Here is a 16,229-nt window from a genome sequence, read left to right as displayed (position 1 = left end):
CTACATTTGAAAATATAGCGCTGATGTGTGAAGGGACCATAGATGTGGTACTGCCATGGGACAAAGTGCCCTCCATAAAGGAGGTTGGTGCTGCTTTTTGTGCGAGACACAGCCATAATTGGTGGCCACCTTCTATGTGTGTTTTAGCGTACTGTAGCGTTTCTCTCTTCATCACTCACGGAACCACAGAATCACAGAATCATGAACTCAGCAAGGGGCCATTAAGCCCAGCCCCTGCTCAGTCAGGAACACTTAGTGCCTAGGTCCACATCCAGGCGGATCTGAAGATCTCCAAGAAAGAGAATGCGCAGCCTCTGGGCAACTTGTTCCAGTGAAGCAGGATTCTGTAAGCTTCCTCTTCGCAGTGCCCTACCCTCACTATTACAGTGATAAGTGTTCAGAGTCTCTATCAACCCCACAGGTAGCCCAGGGTCAAGGTATGTACCAGCCCCCCCTACAGCTACAGGTACGGAGACAAAATTGTTTGTCTTATCTGGAGTCCATTTTGTCCAAATGGCCTGCTCAGGCAGCCCCTGAGTACAGCGCTCTGGCAAGAGCCTGGCTCCAACCTCTCTGTTCCTCCCTTCAGGTATTCAGGTGTATGGATGGTATCCCCTTGAGCCTCCTCATCTCAAGCTGAGCAGTCCCAGCTCTCAGCCTCTCTGCACAGAAGTATTCCAGGCCCTTTAGCATCTTAGCAGCGCTCTGGACTCTCTCCTATGTGACCAGGTCAGTCTTGCAGAGGAAAGCCCAGCCCTGGACCCAGCACTTCAGATGTGGCTTCCTCAGATCTGAGCAGAGGGACAGGATCTGTCCCAGACATGCTGTCAGCACTTGACCTCATGCAGCCCAAGACACCATTTCCCTTAGTTTCCAGTTTCTTAGTTTCATTGCTGGCTCAGTTCAATTTGGAGTCCAGTAGGACTGCTAGATCCTTTCCAGCTCCGTAGCCACAGTATGTCATGGTGCCTGGGGTTGTTCCTCCCCAGGTGAAGGAATTTGCCCTTCCCCTCACTGAGGCCTTTGGGGGTTCCTGTCAAAGAAGTACAGGAAGGGTAAGATTTCATAAAAAATCTCTGGCAAACATCTTGAGAATTCACTAAGATCTGCAGGCACCGCCACTGAACCTGGATGATGTGTTAATTTCACAAGAACGGTCACCTATCTCACTGGTTTTATGTTGTGTCGCTCTCTTTTGTTCTAATAAAAAATATTTAAAAATAAGCTTTGTTAATTATGTACATTAACTATATTATGTATTTTTCACGAGGCCTAAGACAGTTCCTCCTCATTCAGTGTGGCCCAGGAAAGCCAAAAGGTTGGATGCTCAACCTTCTGTTAGAGATGCTTTGGTCCTATACTAAACATGGTGTCCAGACTGAAATCTGTGCCAGCTTTCCAAGTGTCTGACATGGACAATGATACTTGTGAGGTGTATGTGGCCGTCAGGACTCTGAGAAGAAAATACAGGCCTCCCCACAGCTCACGTGGGTACTGAATTCACGAGGCTGGTTTTCTGTGTCTCACACTCGTTTTCAAATCCACTCTGTTAACTCATAATTGGCGTGAACTGGTAATTTTTCTTTACGATTTCCTTCACCTCCAGTCTGATTCCAAGGCAGCTCCTGGGCAGTAGGATTGCAGAAATGTCGACTCCATCAGTCTTCCTTCCCTGCTAACCCAAAAGATTTCCAGTGCTATTGCAGTGGCTGCTGTTTCCACCCTAAAGGTGGCTGCACTTAGGTGACTGGTGAAGTGATCCCTGTATATATTTGCAATTCTCTGAAGTGCCTCGAGGCTTGCAAAAGGCACTATATAAATCAATTAATAACAATATCAGAGGTCAGTCAGCCAATAAGAATACAATTTAGTTTAATGAGAGATAAATAAGACAGACAGAGTGAGAGGGGAAGGGAACCACAATGCTCCTCGCTCTGTGCCAGGCTCTGAATATGCCAGCTCCTCGCTTTATCACAGTGATCATCAGAAACACGAAAGATAATTGTGTCATTGCCATTTCTTAGTCCAGTGTAATATCTATTACTGGTTTTGATGTCTTACTCAGCGCTGTACCAGTTTGATTTTAGGAAGAGTGTACATTATTTTCATGAAAACAAATATGAGCATGAGGAAGCATTTTTCCCTTGCGTGTAATTCCTACTAAAGAATTTACATTCTTCTAATTTACTGGTTTACTGCACCACTTAGTGCACTCCTGAGATGTGCAGAATGTCCTCGCCGTTAAGAATGTGCAGATGAAATTTACCCTTTTTGCACTGAATCACTCACTCTTCCCTTGGAAGTCACCATGCTCTTTCCTCCCTCTAAATCTCCTTTAACCATTCTAATAAAAGAGTAGATCAATCTGCACAGTTACAAAATAGATCCTGAACACTGGCTAGCAATTTATATGGATTTTAGGACCTTGGTGTTTTTGTGACCACTCTTATTTTAAGCAGGTGGATGGAACGACATTGCTTTACATTTGATTCTTCCTATTAGGTGTGGGACTACAGATGTAGAAATGAAAACTGTCCATTGTAGCCTTGAACAGAAGGCTGGGCTGCTGTCTGCAACAGCAGTATTTGATAGCTTGCCAGAAGATGCGGAGGACATGGGGAGATATCCCTTAATGGATAGGGGAGGGGATGGAGGAGTCCTATGTGGAAAGAAGCAGATGTGTTTTGTGCTTGTGCCCTATACAAGCTGCAATGCCTCTTGTTGTGTCTGTGTCCACATAGACATGGTGGGATGCACTGGGTGATGCTGGAGGTGGCAGCTCCTGCCCAGCCCCTGCATGGGCCCTTCCTGGGTCCCCCAGGGTCTTGATGGAGCATCCTCGTGAATGCAGGGAACTAAGGAAAGTTCCAAGGCTTGGCTTTACAGAAAAAGCCATTAGTAGCAAATCATGAAATATGTGTCTGAAGCAGAGTAAAGCAGAATGAATCATTCCCAGCAAGTGAGCTCATAGCTGTACTCGGGTTAAAATCTGACATGGTTTAGTGTAGCACCATTACGTGCAGAATCTGCTCACCTGGCTGCTTCCCAACACCTCTGCCCCTCACTGCATCTGCACACTGTGTCTGGCAGTTGCCTATACCCTGTGCTAATGAGGTTCTTCAGACCTCAGGCCCTACGGCATGGCTGAAGGATGCGAATGCGGTGGAAGAGATGTTCTTAAATCTCTCTGGCAAAAGCTGAGGCCAAACAGAGCTGACCATGCACATCGGCACATCCAAGATTGCACCCCCAAAAGTGCCACTTACATTTTTGTGTGTGCCTTTGAATAATTGCCTGTGCAAATCTGGGGCTGTCTGCTTTACACTTCCTTAATCCACATGCAGCAGCTCGGATCTGGACATGAAAGCATTGCTTCTGCAAGAGGGGCTGTTCTTTGTTCTCTCCTCCATCTCCCCCCAGAAGACCCAGCCCTGAAAAGCCTAACAAAAGATTAGCTCAGGCTGTGATGTAAATAGCCAGACAGAGAACAGAATGGCTTCTTTTATCAAACTTAACATCCCAAAGCTCTACTGATTTCATTGTCATTATGGTAGTGATTAATTTGACCCAAAGTACTGCCACCCACTGTTAAAGCCTTCACTGCATCTCTGTTGATAGCTCTCATGACAGAGATTACAGTCTGCCACTGGCTTGTCCATAATTAGTACTTGTCAAAATGAGATTTCCTATGGTAGCCCACTGCCCATGAGAAACCCATTCAAAATTATAACACGCTTTGGCAAATAGAGGACAGTTCATCCTCTAATTGGAACCAATGAGTAGAGGATGTCATCCACCGAGTGTTGCTCCAGATCTAAAAAATGATTCTCGGAGTCCTCTCTGTCAGTACCTGTCCTGTGGCCCAGGGAACACTGGGGTGAGCTGCACACTGCAGACAGTGGAGGGAAGAGAGTGGGAAGCCACACAGTGCTCAGCTGTCTGATTACACTCTATTTACACTCTGAACTATAGAGCCAGTGCATGGCATTTGCCAACATGAAACATGCAATGAGGCAGAAGTATCTGGTCTTGCCATTGCCAGATCAAGAAGTGGCAATGTTAAGGAGGAACAAAGAAGGGAAAACAGGTCTGGGGAAATGAGGTGTTGGCAGCGGCTGTGCTAGGGGCTTTATTTGCACCATGGCAGTACTATCAACCAATCAATCATAGAATGGCCTGAGCTGAAAAGGACCTCAAAAATTATCTGATTTCAACCCCCCTGCCGTGGGCAGGGTTACCAACCATTAGACCAGGCTGCACATTATACATTTCATAGGATGAATTTGGGATGGGCACAGACATGGTAAACAATATCAGAATAAACAACCACACTGGAATCAACCAAGGCTCATCTCTGGTCACATTCCTCACAGGGCAAAGGGAAGAGCTGGTGTTTTCATGATCAGAAAGACAAATTCCTATAGCTCCCAGATTTATTTTCACTTGAGGCCCATTCTGAAAATAAGAAGAGGGAATCCAGAGAATGGCACCTTTGTTCTAGCCAAAATAAAGCACAGCTGGAGAATCTTCTGTCTTTTCATTTTGGGTACTGACAGTGTTCAGTTGCTTATGAAACTGATGGAGAACATATTGTGGCAAAAGTGTACTGTTGTAGAATAATTCACAAGACGTGGAAGAAGAAGTGTGCCAGGCAAATGTGTTTTTCACAAATGCATTTAATGTCTTTCCACTAAAAGAAGCAAAAGAGCTTAAAAGACAACAGAATTTTTTTGCTGGAGGTACTCAAGAAGTTTGTAGATGTGGCACTGAGGGACATGGATAGTGGGCATAGTGGGAATGGGCTGACGATTGGACTATGTGATCTCAGTGGTCTCTTCCAACCTTAATGATTCTGTGATTCTACTACTTTCCTGCAGTGAGTTGATGAATCTTTTGTGCAGCCTGTAAGTAAAAACCATTCAGTAAAGCTTATCATGCTGTACTCTTTACACCCAAATCCTGCATAACCAGATGATGGCTTTCACCCTCCAAAAACTGTTAAGAAGAGTATGTTCCATCCTGAGCAGTGCCAGAATATCAGTTCTATCATATCCTGACCGGGGCAAGGCTTGTTGGTGAAGGGAAGATCCCAGTGCAAAGCTTCAACGTATTGCAGCTCTAGGCTGCAGTTCTGTAGGTCTGAAAGAAATCTCCTGATCTTCTCTGTACTGGCAGAGAAGGAAGCTGGAAAGAAGTTGGAAACAGAAGGATTTTGAAGGTGTTTTTCATAGTACAACTTTTGAAATTGCAATGAATGCTTTTAGAAAACACTGCAGTGATTGAAGGATCTTCCAAATGGAAGAAGAGCCTTTTAGATGAAGTGCTGATACCACTTTAAATGAATCCAACTGATTTTCTGTGTGTGTGTGCAGATGCTGAAGGAAAAGAAATACTTGGGAAAATGCTGCATTTTTGAATCTCCTTCCCTTGTTTTTAATTTCTAAATAGATTCCCTCTTATCTGTTCACTTGTAAGGACAACTAAATTCAAGTGCAACTTGAATCAAAACTAAAATCAAATGCTACTTGACCAGGGCTCTGGGCAGAGGGAGCACTCCATGTGCCAAGAAACTGGGGGGAAAATAGCTCCAGTTCTGCCTTTCTTCTCCGGATAAACCCACAGACGTCATTTGGATGCTAATTGGAGTCATTGTAGAACCGTGTTAGATGCTCATCCAATATTGTGGCAGGTAACACAGTACCTGTGTTCTTCAAGAAAAGGATCAATGACACAAAGGAAGTTTTCTGCTGCAGGGAGAAAACAGACAATTAGAAAATCACTATTTGTATTTAATTTCTGTTTACACTGGTTGACCACATCTCTTGTAAAAGCAGATTTCTCTCTAGCTTCAGAAATACACAAATACAGCAGCACCAGAAGTCTCCTCTCGTTTTTTACTTTGCAATTCAGGAATGCTTTATTAATCAACGCAAGATGCATTCATTGAACTGGATTAATCCTGCATAAGTAATTTTGAAATTTCCTGCTGAAGTTATTTTTCATTTCTGGGAACAAATCATTTATTTGGATTTTCATATATCAGGATCACAGAGATTTGCCACAGTCAGATTTTAATTTTAGTTACATATGAGCTGACTTATATATTAGGGCATATAGTTTTGCATGAGAGCATCTTCTAAAATCTGTAATTGGTGTGGAACACTGACATGCACAGAATACATCTGACAAGGTCCAGAGAGTTAGGTTCAGTTTTGCTGATCAACATCTATGCTGCAGATTAACTGAATCTTTTATGGCATTACAAACCCACCAGAATTCATTAGTGTACTTTTCCTTCCTGCTCTGACCTCCAGCACTGCTGTCACTCCATCCCTGCCTTGAACACAAGAGACCGAAGCTCTGATGTTTTCCTGCTGCTGCATTAACAACAGAAATGAGAATGTATATCTTTAAGTGCTGCCGAGCATTACTATCTTGCCCTCATCAGCAATCACCTCATTGTGATTTCTGCCTTTGTCTGTACCTGGAAAGCTCCATGTAAATAGGAAGCTGAAACATGGTCTGTTCCTTAAAAACAAAGCAACTATGGTACTTTACTGGTGACAGATTACAATATAAAGAAGGGCATATAAAGAGATTTGGTATGGATTTTTCTCATAAACTGGCTCCCAAATGCAGTTAACCTTACTAAATCACTGTATTAAAAGCAGGAAGGAGAGCAAATATAACAGAAAACAATGGCAGCTTCAGGGAGAAACGGGCACAGCACCTTTGAAGACAGTGCTATCATCAGTGAAAAGCGATTTCTAAATCTCTGCCCTCCCTAAGGGCAGGCATATGAGTTGCATGTCAGCAGCTATCTGGCCATCTCACACTGCTTGGGTCACGGATGGGGTTCACGGCTGGGAGCGAAGAGATGTCTTCATTCACTGGTCAGTGGGTTATCCGTGCCCAGCTTACAGAAGTGCTTAGGCAAGAGCATTGTCCTGAGGGGCAAGAGGAGATTCATGCTTGGCAGGAAGGGTGGCAGGGCAAGAGGAGAACAGAGGAGCAGGCTCAGTGTGGAACTCCTGCAGAAGATGCTCATCTATGGACCAGCAACGGAAAAGATGTTCCCTTTGGCCCAATCGGGGCCGGAACCTGAGACACATCTGCTCTGTTTGTGCCTTACTGCCAGTGGGAGTTCTCCTCCACAGTCACAGAGGCGGGCTTCAGCTTGACGCTCATCTCAGCCCACACACCACAGAAATGCAGGGCACTCATGCATTGTAAACCTGAGCACTGTAGCACCCAAGTATTCTCCTGACCTAACCTTTTGGGATCCAAAGAACGCCTGCTTAGAGAGGCAAGGCGAGTGCCTGGAAAGAGCAGACAGCAAGCAGAAAGCCGGTGCAGATCCTCCTGTCATTTCATTCAGTAATAGGATGAGAGGTGATGGCCTTCAGTTGCACCAGGGCTGGATATCAGGAAAAATTTCTTCTCAGAAAGAGCAGTGAGGCAGCGGTGGCACAGGCTGCCCAGGGAGGTGGTGCAGTCACTGTCCTTGGAGGTGTTCAAGAAACATGGAGGTGTGGCACTGAGGGACATGCTTAGTGGGCATGGTGGGGATGGGCTGATGGATGGACATCTTACAGGTCTTTTCCAATGATAACGATGCTAAGACTCTGTGACTGTAACTCCTCCACTACACCCTCAGCCATGCCCCAGCACAGCTCTCACTTGCTCCAAACCAAGGGGTCAGGTCTGCCTTGCCTCTGCTCCGTGTTGAGGCCAAGCACTGCGCTCGGGGGAAGGCGCTGCTTCTCTGTATTGTCACGATGCCATTTAGAAACACTGAGCAACGGCACTTGGAGGCAACAAGACTGTTACGTATGGCCACAAAATAAAGGAAGTTTACACATCTACATGATAAAAAAGTTCCAAAGAATTTAATGTAGTTATTATTTATACATACACTTTATAAGTAGGAATATGGCAGACAGCTGAATTAGTACATAAAGTTTTATTTAAAGTTTTCCCCCTACGAGCAAGCTTCATTTACACAGTCTAATACTGTACAAAATTTACATTCTTTTTGTGACTTATTCAGTTAGCACTTTCCTTGGTCATGCCTTCCTGAAGGATAGAAAGATTTACATAGAGACCTCTTAAATCTTTAAATTATCTTGATAAAAAAAAGAACCACTTAAAAGGACAACAAATGTCCTTTAAGATGGTGCATTTCAGTAGAGACAAGTGACAGTCAGTGTTTAGTGGCAGACCTTAGCGTGATCTTAAATGTTGTTCTAAGTTTCCTCGCTTAGTATCTTGACAGTTTCCTTTTAATATATATTTATATTTATATACTTTCAACAGGAAAAAAAAAGTCATGATTGCACCAAATATATTTTACAAGGGATCCCTTGGATCTGAACAATATAAATAAATACAAAACCAACTAAGATTGCACTATATAGTAGAAATGGATTGAAATTTCAGGATATACACTCCACCTTTACGAGTTCCTTAGTGATGCTCACTGGAAAATTCCCCAACGACACATTCAAATATTAGCATCTTCAGATAATTATTTTGTTTAAACATTTTCCAGGCATGCAGCTACTTCATCAACTGGTTTATTGCATGTGTATGCTTATCAGTCTTCACTGCATTACTCCAATTTTACATCTGCGTAATTCTGCAGGAGTTGTACTGCAATAAAACTGGACTGATGCCAGAAAGAAACAGTCCTGCAGTATTTGCTCTCCATTCTTTATATTGCTCTCAAGCTTCAATATATGGTGTAATTTCTGAATACATTCGTCCTCTTTCTATTTTGCAAAGCAAATAATGAGTTCCTCCTCACGTCTATTGCCTCTGCAGTAGAAACCAACCTCCAGCAGTCATCTGCTCCTTGCTTAATGCATTAGCATTACAACCTATCATGAAAGATATGCACAAGCTTGAAAATGCAGCATGTGAGATTGCTTTGCCTCTTACTTGGTGCAGCCAGTTAAAACTAAGCAAATTAAAGGCCAGATTCTTATCTGACACGAGCCAGAAGCACATCAATGCACACTGGCTTCAATGGAGCAATATCACTTTATATCAGTGAGGAAGATGGTCTTGAGAGTAATGGATGTAGCATCAGTAAACCACAATAGAAGAATTCCGCATATATTTTGCTGAGGTGTAGATGATTATGTTAAATACCAGACTTCAGATTTTGTCACTGCTTCTGCAATGCCAGGACAGTCTGATTTGTGCAAGCAACTAAGAGTTCATAAAGCGAGTCTGAAATAAAGCACTCTGAACTTGCTTTGCATTGTGTAAATGATTACACGAGCTACAAGGCAGTGGAAAGTCCAGCCTCATGTTACTTTGGATCATTAATACAAATCTTTCATTTAAGACCAGTCACATGGGAGTATTTTAACTACTCAGCAGTCCCCCTCTAAAATTGTGTGCAATCATTTAATAGTCCAAAGTAATACATTTACAGTTAAATGCAGTCTTGTTGTCTTTGGAAGCAACTAGCACATGTGCTCCTAGTGGGGGGGTGAGAAAAAGTAAGGAAGGGTTCTGGTGCTTTGTTACTTGGTTATGGAAATAACTTACTTTATGAACCCAGAATTTAAGGTGTAGGACCGAATTTCTGCTATACTAACACGAAAGTCGTCATTCCATGTGATTTCAGTGAAACAACTCTGACTTTACACAAATGTGACAAGGAGAATTTGACCCTAATCCCCAAATTGGCTACTGAAAGAAGTGCTCTGTAAAGCATGGGTTTCAGTGTAGTCTTGGTTTACACAACACTTACACATGGGGTCTTTGAAGGCAGAGTGTATTTGATGACAAGCTGTGCAAAAACTGAACGACATTTCTTTACCTTCTATAATCTTCTGATCCTGTGTTGCTTGCAGAGCATGTGTAGTAGCTGTAGATTAGGATTTCAGGAGGACACAATTCTGCAATGCAGAGTGAGCTTTTCACTATCTGAATTCTGAAGCATTCATGAAAACAACATCCTCATGACTTCAACACAGATCACATGCAGGTAGATACAATGCACAATACTGATCTTGTCTCTTCAGGCTGTGTCTGAACATTTAGCCTTCATACTTTTAAAGTTAGAGTTGACGTGAGGAATCTTTCTGCAGCAGGAAAAAGTTAAAATCAGTCTGAAATGGCAGTCTGTCAGCATGTAATGTTCGGTATGTTTTAGCTACTTGCTTCATAAGACACTGGCTTCTATCTGAGATGGGACAACGCTTTCTTTTTGTTCTCTTTTAGTTTGCTCCTAAAGCGTAAATATGGAATAAAGGGTCAATTGCAGTAGATTTGTTTAACAGGAATCCTGTTCTAAGAAAATATTTACGTCACCCGTCATTATTTTCCCAAATGCAATCAGTGTCCGTGTCAGTGCTCCTCCACTATCATTTGTTGTACGGCACACAGGCTGGCAATATCACAGTGGAACAAGCAGGACCTGCAAGTGGCTCAGCAACATCTCCTTCTAGCTCTGTCCAAGTCCCCTTCTCAGGGCTATAGCAAATGGTAGAAGATTTGTAGGCGCCCTGAAACAGAACCAAAAGTTGTACTGAAAGTGTCCTAGGTGAAGTCCAAGTTACCTGGGAACATTAAAGATGCAAAGCTATTTCTTTTTTCGAAAGTGATTCACAGTTTTGGGCCTTAACTTAAGAACCCTTAGGAAGGTTTGGTTTTCCTATGGGCAGAGCATCCAGCTTCTGAAAACCAGGCTCCTTTACAAAGCTCTTTATAAGCAGAGCTAGAGGCATACAATCCCTACCAAATTACATCTTATTTTTACATTACTACTTATCAGTGAGTATAATCTGATAATAATTCATTGAAATAGAAAAGCACAGAGGTAAAAAGGCACTACATGTTCTCCACAAGTTGAAAACGAAACCAAAACTTGTCTCTGCAGCTACTTTCACAGAATTATAGAATGTCTTGGGCTGGAAGGGACCTAAAAGATCATCTACTTCCAACCTCCTTCTGCAAGTAGGGTTGCCAACCATTAGTCAGGAACTAGACCAGGCTGCCCAGGGCCCCATCCAACCTCGCCTTCAACACCTCCAGGCATGGGGAATCCACAACTTCTCTAGGCGGCCTGTTCTTCAGCCCTTTCTTTCTCTATGTCCCTTGTGACAAATATACACGCTGGGTGCAATAGCTCAGCAGGAATGAAAGATCACTGCAGAAAGCAAGTACGCACCATGCTCCAGCTGTATCCTCCTACAAGGTAAATACTGTCATCAAGGACTGCACAGCCAGGACCGCTGCGGCCCTCCAGAATGGGAGTCTGGAGGATATTCCACTGGTCACCTTTAGGGTCATAGCATTCCACAAGCATTACATCGAGGTGGGAGAAACCTGGGTAGCAGCATTGAGAAAGAAGAACATGAATTACGGCATACTATTTTAGATATATATATTTTTACTGTTAAATGTATTAACTTATAGTTGCAATTGCATTGTTACAACATCACTATTCAATTTTCTTCAATATTACCATATACACCTAAGCCATCTTCTATAATGATAATATCCCATTACTTCAGTTCAAATGAATCTGTTAAAAGCTTTTACCATTAGTTCCACAGTCTTCTACAAATCACAAGCACACTCAATAAAAATGAACAAAGCAAATTCAAGCAATATTCCTCCTCATTCATCGGTGCTAATGCACGTTTGAGCATGTAGGAAAAGACTATCCAGGCAGTCTTTCCCAAACGTCAGCAGATATAAACTATTAAAAAAAAAACAGGTTAAGTTTTGCTCAGGAATCAATGTCTCCCAAGTGAAGGTGGAGCTTAGACAGTTGATGCCACTTGGTCCCAGAACAACCTAGTATTCAGGATCAGTTGCAAGTTGTTTTAAGGTGTACCCTAAGCACGTATCTGTGATGTGACAACATCTTCAAGGCAACAGAAATGTCACCAAAAGAACTGCGGTGCCACTCTTCCATGTCTGAGAGAGAAAATGGCTCCAAGCAACAGCTGCTTTGTAATCACCAAAGGGCAGATACATCTCAAAACTCTCAAGCAGTGATGCTCAGTAACAAATAAGTGAGCTGAATGCAGACATAGAACCCAAGTGTCCTGGTTCCTGCTGTAGTACTTAGGCATTTCCCTAGCTCAAACAACCTTTTTTTTTTTTTTTTTTTTTTTTTTAAATCAGGGTATTGAAAGAAGATTATGGTCTTCTTAACCTGTTAGGATGCTTTACTTGACATTGCTATGTTCTCCATCAAGGCAAAGTAGAAAAGAGAAGTCTGATTTTCTGGAAAAGGGCATCTGGTGTTATTGGTATTTCAAAATGAAGTTTCTTGTAGGAGGGAACAAATAGCTGTAATGAAATGATTTTTCTGTCAATGTTTTCTAGGAGCCATAGAAAGGCCACTGCTCTGTGCCAGAATCTGTCAGAGAGCTCTGTAATAAACTGCAGCATACACACGCCTAGCTGTGTTGCAGCAAATGCACTGCTGACAGAGGCATGCCAATCCAGCCTTACAAAGAAGTGCTTGGCCACGGAGCTATCAGAGCCATGCAGTTCTGACCCAGTGGAGAACTTACTACATTTCATCTGCACTTCAGCCCCCTTCCTCCTCTTTGCTTCACTTTACAGAAGAAGATATATTCCCGAACGGCCCTCCTTCCAGAGACCAACTTTTCCAAAAGTCTAGATGTTTACTGCCTCTCACAACAAACAGCAAGCAATTCGAAGGGCAGCAATGCAGGGCAGCAGCTAAAGAGGCAAAAATGCAATGCTTGTTTTCCCAGAGGTGAAACTGGGTGAAGAAGGGAGATGGAAACAATTCAAGCTTGTGCAAATCAAGGCAAGTGTTTGTCATGGTTCTATGTTTTTCTGTTTTTGTTTTTTATTTTTGGGTTTCAGTATTCCACATCAAAACATCATGTAGTGTACGGGGCATTAAAGTGTCACTGCCCCAATTCCAAGTACCTATCCCTGTACATTACAGCAGTCACAGGATCTGGTCCTTCCGGGTGGGGGGGGCGCTCTCTTGCTGCCTTGCAGTGGGTGCTGGAGGGTGCTTTCCTAGCCGTTGCAAGCTTTTCAGGTTTGAATCGGTCCCGGGAACTCTCTCTCTCTCTCTCTCGTCTGATTTATTAATCTCAGTTTCAATTAAATTGTATATATTGTGTTATCTTGTATTCCGATATTATAGTAAAATAAGTTTTCCTCCATAGATTGTTGCCGCTGCTCTTTTCCTCCCTTCCTTCCTTCCCATTTTTGTGGGACTGGGGTGGGGGGGGAGGGCAGAGGCCTGTCGCCCCTGTCACGGACATAGATTGATCTGATCAACTCCGTGACAGTGTTATACCTATCGGAGGACTGGGATGTGTTAAATAGGTTAACTGAGTAGGAAACAAAACCAACACTGTGGTGCTCTGCAACCTCTACAAATTTTGCAGATGTTGGCAGATTTTACCCCTGTTACTTTTTGAAGTTCAGCCCACAAAGACCCATTATAACTGAGTGTGGGGAACAGAGGCACATCAGCCCAGCTGCAAGGGATTGTGCCCCAGTACTCTTAACTGGAAACTACGTAGACTTTGCTCCCTATATGGACATTCAGATCTTGAAAAGCGGCATGAGATGTCACAGTCTCACTGGGACTTGGGTGCCAGAGTCATTCAGGCACATGGCATGGTATCATTGTCGGTTAACATCACCATTCCTACTATTCCTTTTGCGTTACAATTTTCTCTTTTAATTTTCTCTTTTGCTGTTTTTGTTGTTTTTTTTTTTTTTTCCTAGTTGTTTCTTTTCCTTAAGTAAGAAAGCAAAAGGAAAAAAATGAAGTGATTATACTGTCAAATATTTTCAGAGAACAATGAATAGGAGCTGTGTTTTTTGTTTGAGTGGTTGGATTAAACAGAATAACAGAATCTCTCTACTTCAACAGTAATAGTTACGGCATGTGAGTATTAAGACAAAAGTACCAGGTGCCCAAGCAGTAGTTAGCTTAACATGAAATCTTTTCAGAAGATGAAAACAAGAGATCTCTAAAACGAATCATAATTAACAAGCTATATTTAATACTAAAAAGGGATCTAAAGAGCTTAGTCCTAATATTTAATGGCTGTTTTTTTTTTTCTCTCATTAAATCTGGAGCTTGTTTTTGTATGTTGCTCTGAATAAAGCTCTCTCTAACTGCACAATTTGGAAAATGATTTACAGAGGAAAATATTGCTGGTACTTTCGGGTCAAAGAATAATCTGTTTGTTTCATTGAATTCTTGGTAATGACAAATTGTCCGTGCCTTTGAGTAATGGAAGCTCCCATTTTTATTATCTAAAAGATTCATTACTCATATATTTAATGTACTGTTATAATTTTAAAATAATTTGCATAAAATGTTTTTAAAATTGCTGGCTCAAGTGTCCTGTTAAATTGTGTTGCCTGTATTTTAATGCATTTAACAATGACTGTCTAACAAAAATACTCTTTATCAGGAGATGGCTGCTGAAAAAAAGCACTGAAATGCTTTTTCACTGTTAGAAATGTGACCTTTCAAATGGTTTCCTCCAATGGCATACAGTCGGTCATTCATTACAGCCAAAGTGTGGATGGCTCGTTTTGTGTTCATGTCCTGTTTTCGGGCCCAGACGTCCATCACAGGGTCATAGCAGTACAGCCAGGGGACATATTCTCCATTGTGAACACCTCCTGCAAAATAAATGCACCTCTGTTGATTATTGTAAATAAAGATGCTGTTCTCCAGCAGGAATTTAGCCCTGGGTTTTGTTTTTTTTATATCTTCTTATGTATATATGTATATGTATGTATGTATATATATATATATATATATGTAGATGTAGATGTAGATGTATGTATCTCAACTTATATATATATATATATAAAATATTTCTATAGTGGGAATTGTAAAAGATACTGGCCTGAAATATATATCTTGCCATTGTGAACGGCTCCTGCATGGGCTGCCAAAGGTTGTGGTAAGGAAGACACGTAACGCCACTCATTTGTCTCCAGGTTGTAGCACTCCACACTGGACAAATAGCCAGTTTCATTTCTTCCACCAATTACATATAAGTTTTTGTCCAGGCGGCAGGCATAGAAGCTGGCTCTCCTGGAGGACAGGGCAAAAGAAAACAACACGAGCCAACAACCAATGAGCCACTCCCTCTTTAAAATCCAGCTGAACCCCTCAACTAAGATAGCTGCTATTCCAAATGATACTTTCTGAAGTGCCCAGAAGCTTCTCATGCTTGTATTTATCCTAAAGACTTTGTCTGCTTTGCTAATCAAGTACACGTTCTACGTCAAATAAATACCTTACACCTTATTTTTGGTGTCAAAACAATTAAGCACACATAAGTCTGACAGAAAATTCCTTTTTTTTTAAAGCTGTTCGTTGCTTTTTCACACCCGTGAAAGATAAAAAGGTGCTCATTAATGTTCGGGGCAATACCTTGTAAGGGATATAACAACTCAGTAAGACACAGTGAAAAATGAGGTAGATAATGTAACAATAATAAATTATCTTGACATTCACTTTCTTTATGGTCCTTCAAGGGTCATTGTTCCCAATTTACTAAGAGAACCACATCATCAAAATTTTTCTTCAATTATCATTTTTTTCTTCTTTCTGCAGTATTGCAAATAGAACAACTTTCCTTAACCTGGGCACAGTGTTACATTTCTACCCTTTAACTCAAAAAAGGTCTGGCTCCATCCAGCTAACTCTGAGAAAAGTTTTAGCCACCTGTTTGGTTTTGCATGCAACTCAGGTATGCAGGGAAATAATTATTTTTTTCTGGTTATGACTACTAGACATATATTAGCTTGTCTTTCTCGTGACTCTAAAGTTAATGGTGTCTGTTACTGAAGGAAAAATAGAGCAGAAGATCATTTTGTGAGACCCTACTTGGTGTAAGCAATGGTCAGGGAACGCTCCCCTGATTATTCAGTGGTAGGTAGTTTTGCCAGGGTAGAGGCCTCTAATTCTAAGTTACAATGATATGAGAAAAAATGGCAAAAAAAAGCACAGCACAAAAACTAGGTTTGAATCATAGAAGCATTAAGGTTGGAAACAATCCTTAAAATCACCAAATCCAACCATAACCTAATATTACCAAGTCCACCTCTAAACCACATCATTTAGCACTCCATCTACCTACTTCTTAAACACCTCCAGGGATGGAGACACCATCACTTCCCTGGTCATCCTATTGCAATGTCCAACCACCCTTTCCATGAAGAAATTCTTCCTG

General features: G+C 41.9%; 1 protein-coding gene across 1 annotated transcript in view; it reads right to left on the bottom strand.

Moving 5' to 3' along the window:
* Positions 1–10,379: 10,379 nt before the first annotated feature.
* KLHL14 (kelch like family member 14) overlaps positions 10,380–16,229 on the bottom strand; it is a gene marked incomplete at both ends in the record, with an annotated part of 57,776 nt that continues 51,926 nt past the window's right edge. The window contains 4 exons of the mRNA XM_079533986.1: positions 10,380–10,520; positions 11,186–11,343; positions 14,506–14,664; positions 14,895–15,085. Of these exons, the coding sequence (XP_079390112.1) occupies positions 10,380–10,520; positions 11,186–11,343; positions 14,506–14,664; positions 14,895–15,085 (649 nt within the window). The remainder of the gene's footprint in view (positions 10,521–11,185; positions 11,344–14,505; positions 14,665–14,894; positions 15,086–16,229) is intronic.

Source organism: Tetrao urogallus, assembly GCF_951394365.1.
Source record: "Tetrao urogallus genome assembly, chromosome: 3".
In the NCBI taxonomy this organism is placed as follows: domain Eukaryota; kingdom Metazoa; phylum Chordata; class Aves; order Galliformes; family Phasianidae; genus Tetrao; species Tetrao urogallus.
Note: the sequence above shows the minus strand (reverse complement) of the source record. Positions and strands in the feature narration are given on the sequence as shown.